Source organism: Rhineura floridana, chromosome 3 (genome assembly GCF_030035675.1).
Source record: "Rhineura floridana isolate rRhiFlo1 chromosome 3, rRhiFlo1.hap2, whole genome shotgun sequence".
Classification (NCBI taxonomy): domain Eukaryota; kingdom Metazoa; phylum Chordata; class Lepidosauria; order Squamata; family Rhineuridae; genus Rhineura; species Rhineura floridana.
Window position 1 is genome coordinate 206,789,967 of NC_084482.1, and position 9,447 is coordinate 206,799,413.

The 9,447-nt window shown below is 49.9% G+C and overlaps 1 protein-coding gene across 1 annotated transcript; it reads left to right on the forward strand.

Moving 5' to 3' along the window:
- Positions 1–635: 635 nt before the first annotated feature.
- LOC133381318 (zinc finger and SCAN domain-containing protein 31-like) lies at positions 636–8,989 on the forward strand. Its single transcript, XM_061620296.1, has 4 exons — positions 636–745; positions 2,751–3,690; positions 5,228–5,306; positions 7,273–8,989. Exons 2-4 carry the CDS (start codon positions 2,968–2,970, stop codon positions 8,013–8,015), a joined length of 1,545 nt encoding a protein of 514 aa, XP_061476280.1. The 5' UTR covers positions 636–745; positions 2,751–2,967; the 3' UTR covers positions 8,016–8,989.
- Positions 8,990–9,447: the final 458 nt, after the last annotated feature.

Here is a 9,447-nt window from a genome sequence, read left to right on the forward strand (position 1 = left end):
CTATGGTTTTCTTTATGGAATCAATCCATCTCTTGTTTGACCTTCCTCTTTTTCTACTCCCTTCTGTTTTTCCCAGCATTATTGTCGTTCAAGTGAATCTTGTCTTCTCATGATGTGTCCAAAGTATGATAACCTCAGTTTCATCATTTTAGCTTCTAGTGACAGTTCTGTTTAATTTGTTCTTTGATTATTTGTCTTTTTCGCAGTCCATGGTATGCGCAAAGCTCTCCTCCAACACATTTTAAATGAGTTGATTTTTCTCTTATCGGCTTTTTTCACTGTCCAACTTTCACATCCATACATAGAGATCGGGAATCCCATGGTCTGAATGATCCTGACTTTGGTGTTCAGTAATACATCTTTGCATCTGAGGACCTTTTCTAGTTCTGTCATAGCTGCTCTCCCCAGTCCTTGCCTTCTTCTGATTTCTTGGCGTGTTTTTTAAAAAAAGTCAATTTCTAGGCTTCTTCTGTTGAATGGATGGCTTGCGCTTGCTCAAAGGGGTTAACCCAATAGATCATGGGTAAGAGATGCTAGAGAGGCCCCCAGACATTGGGGAGGAGGAAGGGGGGAAATGCAAAAGAGCAAAGCCCCTTCCTTTCCTGTTCCGCCTTCACCCTCCATTCCTTCTCAACCTTTGCACAAAGTGGCTTTCCTCCCTCGGCGATTTTGCAAAGCGGCAGTTCTGGGGCGGATGCCAAGGGCTGTGGCATTGGAGGGGGGGGCGGCGGCAGAGGATCGTAAAGTGAGTTTAAAAAAAACTAAAAAAATTCCAAAACAAATGGGACCTTTTACCTTTATTGCAATGTTAAGAAAAAGGAGAGGGAGGCGGTGAGAGGAGAAATCTCTGCAGCTGGGTGGCTGAGCATCTGCTTTGCATGCACAAGAGCTCCAGGTTCGATGCTGGGCATCTCTAGGTAGGGCTGGGAAGAATGCCCCCCCCTCTGAAACCCTGGAGAGCTGCTGCCATTCAGTGTAGACAGTTCTGAGGTAGATGGACCAATGGGTCTAACTCATTTCAAGGCAGCCTCCGTCGTTCCTGTTTAGATAGTTCTTCGTTTAGAACCACGAGGACTAGGTTCTTACTTTATCTTTAAGGGAAGAGACTGCATGCCAGTGACAGAGTACATGCTTTGCACGCAAAAGGGCCTGGGTTCTCTCCTGAGCATCTCCAGGGTGGGCTGGGGAAAAAATCTCCCTTTCTAGCCCTGGAAAGCTGCTGTCAGCCCGTGTAGACAATGCTGATAGATGGACTGAGGATCTGAGTTGCTATAAGGATCTTGGAATTGTCGTTGATCATAAGCTGAATATGAGCCAACGGTCTGATGTGGCTGCAAAAAAGGCAAATGCTATATTAGGCTGCATTAACAGAAGTATAGTTTCCAAATCGTATGAAGTACTAGTTCCCCTCTAAGCAATGGTTAGGCCTCATCTTGAGGACTGTGTCCAGTTCTGGTCTCTGCACTTCAAGAAGGATGCAGACAAACTGGAACAGATTCAGAGGAGGGCAACAACGATGATCAGGGGACTGGAAACAAAGCCCTATGAGGAGAGACTGAAAGAACTGGGCATGTTTAGCCTGGAGAAGAGAAGATTGAGGGGAGATATGACACCCAGTGAGCTTCGTGGCTGTGTGGGGATTCGAACCCTGGTCTCCCAGGTCGTAGTCCAACACTCTAACCACTATGCCACACAATTAGGCTTGAACAAAAGCTAAACCCTTTTTTTCGTGACTACTTTCTGGGGCAGAGGGAGGGAATGTACATGGCTGTGGGCTGGGTTTGTTGTGTGGTGTAGGTATGGTTGTGCTGTGTGTGTGTGGTTGTGTTCAGTGGTGCTCACAACGGTTTTGCTGGTTTCCCGATGCGCCCACGGGCCTGAAAAAGTTGGACAGAGTCCCCTAGGAGATGTTAACACAGCGTTACCCAACCTTTTTCAACCCAACGCCCCTTTGCAAAATCTTTTTGTGCCCAACGCCCCCCTCAGATTAAGTATATGCCAATGCTTGCTATTATACTTAATATACTTAACAACAAACTCATTCAGTTTACCGGCATTGTTTCGTTAAACAAGTTCATTTAAACATCACAGAAACAACGGGCAGCGAGTGTGTCCCATTCCTGAAGAAAACCAGCGAATAATTGACTGTCTGCGTCACCCGTTGGCACACGGCACTCATCCGTTGGAAGAATGCGCCCTCCACCAATACACCCAGCTTATCAAACACTCTCTTGTGATTGGTTCCAACATCCCTCAAGACAGCATCGGAACATTACCTAGTGCTGGGGCGTGGCTAATATCCCCATTCATTGCTATGACACTGGCCGCTATTCATAATTTCTTTCCTAAAGAGCACACACTATTTATAGTGTTATTTCCATGAATTGAGACTATTAAATACATTCTAACTGGGGACAAAACAGTTTAAAAATTAATGATTTGTGTATTAAATAAAATTAAACTTAAATGCGTCAACTGTCGCATCAGACCGCCAAATGTCAACGCCCCCAATGAACCCAAACGCCCCCCTAAAGTTTGTAGTCACGCCAATGCCCCCTGAAAGGCTGTAACGCCCCCCAGGGGGGCGCTACCACCCACGTTGGGAATCGCTGTGTTAACAGCACGATCTGGGAGACACCTGAGTCTGAAAGCAAATATTTTGGTTCTGTGGTTTTTTTTAGATGAACCCACAATGTCACTCTTCTTTCATTCTTTCCTCCCGCTCCCCCATTTGTGCTTTGTATCCATAGGAGAAAGGGACCCCCAGAAACCCTCTGACAGATGTTTGCCTCAGGAGGGCCTCACAGAACCAGGAACGTCATCACTGACACACATCCGCTTTGGGATTGAGGTGTTGTGCCCGCTGAACAGACGAGAGGCGGGGAACCTTTGCCCTTTGAAGGTGTCCCCAGCAGGCAGCGAGGGAGTCGACTTGAGCATAGGCCTGAGATGGGATAAGGTCACTCTATGGCCTCCAAGAAAGCCGTCACGAAAGAGGGGTGTGTGCTGTCAGCCTTGCGTCTCCAGGCTGCGCGAGAGTCTGGGGTGAAAATGGAGGAGAAGGACCCGGTCTGTGGTGCTAAGCAGGCCGAAGGGGTGAGGAAAGGCCCTCGTGCGGCCCAGGCTGCCAGTGCCAGGGAGTTCCTGAGGCGGGTGACGCCACAGCAGATTAAACAGGAACCGGACGAGGGCTTGGCCCAGCGCTGGGAAGCTCAGTGGCAGGAATTTCTGAAGGTGGTCCAGTCCCCTCACACCGGGTGGGGGAATCCGCCGCTACCGGAACTTGTGGCTTTTAATGACCCGAAGGGTTTCCCAGCTTCTGGCGGGGCGGCTCAGCAAGCCTTTGGCCGGGGGTGCAGCTGGAAGGTCAAAGAAGAGGTCCCGGAAGAAGATGCCCCCAGCTCAGAAGCCCAGCGCCAGCGCTTCAGGCATTTCTGCTACCAGGAGGCCGAGGGCCCCCGCGAGGCCTGCAGCCGGCTCCGGCACCTCTGCCACCAATGGCTGAAGCCGGAGAGGCACACCAAGGAGCAGATCCTGGAGGCACTGATCCTGGAGCAGTTCCTGAGCATCCTGCCACCGGAGATCCAGGGCTGCGTCCGGGAACGCGGGCCGGAGACTTGTGTCCAAGCGGTGGCCCTTGCTGAGGGTTTCCTGCTGAGGCAGCAGGAGGCTGAGAGGCCACAACAATTGGTGAGAGGAAAGGCGTTTGCCCCCAGTCCCCTCTTTGGCCCTATCTGCACGATACATTTACAGCAGTACTACACTACTTTAAACAGTCATGGTTTCCCCCCAGAGAATCCTGGGAACTGTTGTTTGTGAAGGGTGCGGAGAGTTGTTAGGAGACCCCAATTCTCCTCACGGAGCTACGACTCTCAGAATGGTTTAACAATCAGTCCTTCTTCCCAGGGAACCCTGGGAATTGTAGCTCTGTGCGGGGAATAGGGAGGTCTCCTCCCAGCTCTCCGCACCCTTCACAAACAACAGTTCCCAGGATTCTTTGGGGGAAGCTATGACTGCTTAAAGTGATATAATACTGCTTTCAATATGCAGATGGGGCTTTTGTCTTTCTGAAAGGGTGATGTGGTCAGTGGCTAAGAACCTAAGAAGAGCCCAGCTGCTAGATCAGGCCAAAGGTCCATCTAGCCCAATACAGTAGGGCCCCGCTTATACGGCAGGTTCCGTTCCAGACCGCCGTTGTAAAGCGAAATCTGCCGTAAAGCGGAACGCATTGACTAACATTGTCTGAAATGGCCCCCGATGCCTGAAAAACGCCGTAAAAGTGGAACAAGCGCCGTAGGAGCAGGGCCTTTCTGCAATTGACAACCGCTGTATCAATGGAACACTGCAAAGCGGAGCGCTGCAAAGCAGGGCCCTACTGTATCCTGTTTTCACTGCGGCCAACCAGATGCCCCTTCTGGTAAGCCCAAAAGCAGGACACGAGTACAACAGCGCTCTCCTCACTTGTGATTTGCAGCAACTGGGGTTTTGTGTTTGTGTGTGTATTAGGTGGTTATCTGTTTTTTAAATGCGGTTTCTGTCAGATTTTACTGTTACCTGCCCAGAGATCTTTGGACGTAGCCCTGGGCGTCCGGGAGGGGGCTGTTCCCCCCACCCCTCTGGATGAACCCTAACCACCCAGAATTCCAGCTTCTTTTTCTTTTTAATAAGAGTATGTTGCTAGCATTTTTAGAACCTGAAAAAATACAAGAAAAGAAGCCGTAAAAATACAGTTAAAATTCATATAGCGTCTAGCACAGCGCATTGCAGTGAAGAGGGCGCTGTACGTTATTGTTTTACTTGTACGCTCTTAAACTGGGTTGCAGAATTTTAAGTGTATGTCTAATTGGTTTTAACATCTTAATAGTTTAATTCTGTTTTAATGCTGATTTTTATATGTTTATATGTTCTTAATGATATGTGCTTACTTTTATCTGAAAGCCGCCTTGAGTTCCAGGTTGGAAAAAGGGCGGGGTATAAATAAAGATGATGATGATGATGATGATGATGATGATAACAACAACAACAACAAGAATAATAATAATTGCAGTTGCTACTATAGGCAGAAAAACCTTTTAAGTGATCCGCCCAGACCCTCAGCAATTCCCAAGTGGTCCATGGGCGGGAGGGGGAAATCTTTGGGTACTACTGGTATATAATGGCGGGGTGGTGGTTGCCCACCCCTGTTGGTCCCTCAGTCCTCACCGGAGAACTTTGTTTGCCATTCCAGGTTCTGGATTCCTTTGAAGAAGTGACAGTGGATTTTCCAAGGGTGCAGCAAGTCTGCTTTGGTGCTTCTCGGAAACAAGGTAAAAAGGCCAGTGCCCGTTTTGTTTCTTTGTTTTTTTAAAATTTCCAGAGAGGTCAGCTGTGCTGGGGGCAAAAACAAAGAAGTCTTGCGGCACCAGCTTTTGTGAGTTAAGAGTTGTTGGCTGAGTCGATCCGCTGAAGATCGCGCTCCAAACATCTGAGGAGGCTGCATGCACATTTAAACCACATTCCTCCCTGCCCCCCCCCCAAAAAATGCTGGGAATTGTAGTTTGTTCAGGGTGCTGGGAATTGTAGTCCTGCAAGAAGTGAATTACAGTTTCCAGGATTAATGTGCTATTAATAATAAGAAGTAATAGCAGAGAGTGTTTTTAGTGTTTTTGTTTGCCGCCCTGGGCTCCTACTGGGAGGAAGGGCGGGATATAAATAAATAAATAAATAAGCAGTAGCAGTAGTAGTATTTATTAAATGTATATTCTGCCCTTTCTCTCAACGGGAATCCAGGGTTGCAAACAAGTGATAAAACGTTTTTTTAAAATCTTTTAAAATGTCTTAAAAAAACAATTCCAGTACAGTTGCAGACTGGCATAATGTATCTACTTCAAAGGCTTGTTGAAAGAGGAAGGTCTTTAAATGTGCTCTAAATGCATGGCGTGTTCGCAGCCGTAGTTCACGAAAGCTGACACCAGGACTGGGGAACTTGTGCCCCCTCCCCAATGTTGCCAGAGTGGTGGGAATTGTGGTCCAACAGCACCCAAAGGAGGGTCACAGCTTCCCCCTGCCCCTGGCTTCTGCCATAACAAATTATATATTTTCATTATATATCGGACAGGGTGCCTTCTCTGCTATCTTTCAGCACCTACTAAAGGCGTTCCTCTTTCAATGACCTTTCTAAATGGAGATCTTTATCCCAGTTAGTATCTGCATTCAGCCAGCCAGCCAAACTTACTTTTATTTGCTCATCACAAAAATATCCGAAGAGCACCAGATTGTGGAAGGCTGTGCAGGGCTGGCGTGAGACATTTTCTTCGCAGAGGTGAAGGACACGGTGGTGCTTCTCCCCATGAAGTGGGTGGCCTTGGGCCGGCCGCTGTCTCTTCACCTAACCCACCTCACAGGGTTGTTGTGAGGATAAAATCAGGAGAATGAGAACCATGTTTGCATGCCACCTTGAGCTCCTTGGAGGAAAGAAAGGTGGGATATGAATATAATAATAACAAATCAAGTTCCTAGCACAGAAGCTGACTGAGATGATAGTTGAATTTTATTCCAACACTAGTGACGGAATAGCATCTTCCATGACATATGATACTGCAGGGTAATTGAGGGTGACCAGGACTGGCCATGTAGCATCCGTAGGTGTGGCTTCCAACAGACTGGTGGTACTGTGGTTTGGAAGAACAGCTGGGAGGGGTTTTACAGCAGTAATAGAATATAGATCCAAGGATAGTCAATGTGGTCCCCTCTGGGGTTGTTGTATTACAACTCACATCATTCCTGACCACTGGCCCGGCTGGCTGAGGCTGGATGGGAGCTGTAGTCCCAAACATCTGGAGGATACCAGGTTGGCTACCCAGATAAAGATATGCAGGAAGTTGCAAACCAGCCGGCTTTTAAAAAGTGGGTTTTCAGAACCTGTCAGAGCATGGAAAAAGTGGCAGCCCAGCCCTGTCCCCTGGGACGACTTGCCGTTATTATGGGACCACCACAAGAAAAAAGCCCTGCCTGTCATACTTGGCCAAAACACCTCTAAAGCAGTCGTTCCCCAAGCTAGTGCCCTCCAGATGTTGTTGAACTCCAGCCCCCATCAGCCCAGCCAGCACGGCCAATGGATAGGGATGATGGGAGTTGTAGTCCAGCAACACTAGAAGGTCACAAATTCCCCACCCCTCAATTGCAGCATCCTGCACTGCAGATTCTGCAGGGGGTTGTACTAGATGGCCTCTAAGTACACCCTTTCCAATTCTTGCTGTTCTAAGATTTTCCTCTGCTCTTCTTGTATTCCAGGAGGGGGCAGGCTGCTAAATGAACAGGAGCGGCAGGTTCTGCTGCAGGAGGAGTGTCTTGAGCGAGAGAGCCCTGGTGGGGCGTTGATACAAAAGCCCGGCGAGAACCTCTCTCAGCATCATGAGCCGGGCAAAGCCTCCGCAAACCAGCCAAGGCCAGAGAGGCATTCAGGGATCCACCCGGTCAAGAGAGCATCGGAGCCCATCCCTTGTCGGGTGGGCTACAAGGACCTCAGTGAGATTCTTTTCCAAGAGAGGATGCAGGAAAACCAGCGTCAGAAGAGGTGCGTCATCCTGCGCCGAAGGATCCACACCGAAGAGAGGCTGTATAAGTGCCAGGACTGTCGGAAAAGCTTTGACCACCGGTCCCACTTCATCCGCCACAAGAAGATCCATACGGGGGAGAAGCCCTTCCAGTGTGCGGACTGCGGGAAGAGCTTTAATCGCAACTCCAACCTCACTACACACATGAGAACCCACACCGGCGAGAAGCCCTACAAATGCTCGGACTGCGGGAAGAGCTTCCGCTGGAGCTCGGATTTCATTGTCCACGAGAGGACCCACACGGGAGAGAAGCCGTACAGTTGCGCCGACTGCGGGAAGGCCTTCCGGCGCAGCTCCAACCTCACTGCTCACGAGAGAACCCACCGAGGCGAGAAGCCCTATAAGTGCTTGGACTGCGGGAAGAGCTTCACGCGGGGCCTATACTTGATCGCGCATAAGAAAACTCACACAGGACAGTGAGCAGTGTTGTTTCGGGAGGGAAAGGGGAATGCCATGCCACCATCCTGCGGGCTAATTTTAGCTGGGGTAGCGGGGTTCAAGCTGCGCCTGACATGGCTTCCCACCTCTCTGGGAGTGCAGCAACATGGGGGGCAGGGCTGTTGCTTTCATGCCCTGCTTGTTAGCTTCCCAGAAGCATCCAACCGGCCACTGTGGAAAACCTGCTGCTGGATTAGACAGACCCTTTTGGGCAGACCCAGCAGGGCTCTTCCTTTGTTTCTCTAAAGGTTTCATGGCGCGAAGATAAACAAGGTGGCTGGATAATTGCTGCATATCCAACTGCAAAGTGAGGCACAGCTGCAGGGCCTGATTCAACAGCTGGCAACCTTCTGCTTCCATAAGAAGCTGCCTTGTATTAGGGTCCGCTATAGGGATCAGGTCCACTATAGGCTTGTGACCCTCCAGATGTTGTTGGACTCTCAACTCCCATCAACCCCAGCAAGAGTGGCCAACAGCCAGGGATGATGGGAGCTGCCATTGAGCAACATCCGGCAGGACAAACATTCCCTACACTTAACTTACTCCCTGATCCTCTTTTTAACTGGAGATGCTAAGGATTCAGCCTGGAGCCTTGTACACGCCAAGTCTGTGCCCCAGACCCTAAGCGGCTGCCCTTCTCCTCTGCACTCTGTGTTAAATTAATCCAGAACAGCAACCCCATCCCTCTTGCCCCCTGATTGTGGAGGAAGAATCCCTACTCTTGACATGTCATAATCACCCGTTGAAAGGAGGTGGGTGGGGAGGAGCCACCCTCATTCCGAGTACAGCAGTGAAGTTTTTTTTAAAAAGTGTCCAGGGTACCAATGTCTGAACTGGCCCTTTTAGCTATCCCTTTTCACAGCTGTTTCATCTTTGTCCGTGCTCCGGATGTGTTGGGCGGGGGTGATGTGCTGGGACAGGGGGACCTTTGGCCCTCCAGATGTTGCTGAACTACAACTCCCATCATCGCCGGCCATTGGCCATGCTTGCTGGGGCTGATGGGAGTTGTAGTTCAGCAACACCTGGAGGGCCAAAGCTTCCCCACACCTGTTCTGTCCTGACTGGCTGGGGCTCTCCAGGATTTCAGACAGGGAGTCTCTTCGCAGCCCTACGTAGAGGTGCCAGGGATCGAACCTGGGACCTTTTGCATCCAGAACAGATGCTCTGCCACTGAGCTATGGGCTCCTACGGACAAACCTGTACAAAGACTCCACAGGATTCACCATCCTTTTCTAAAGGGAGTAGAGGAGACAATCACTGAATGACTCCTGTTTTTCTCTGGAACCTGGGGGAGGGGGGGGAGCCTGCTGTGGCCTTCCAGATGTTGTGGGACTCCAACTCCCATCAGTCCCCAGCCAGCATGGCCCAGGGATGATGGGAGTCAGGGGTGTAGTCATCTGGGGTCCCGGGGGCG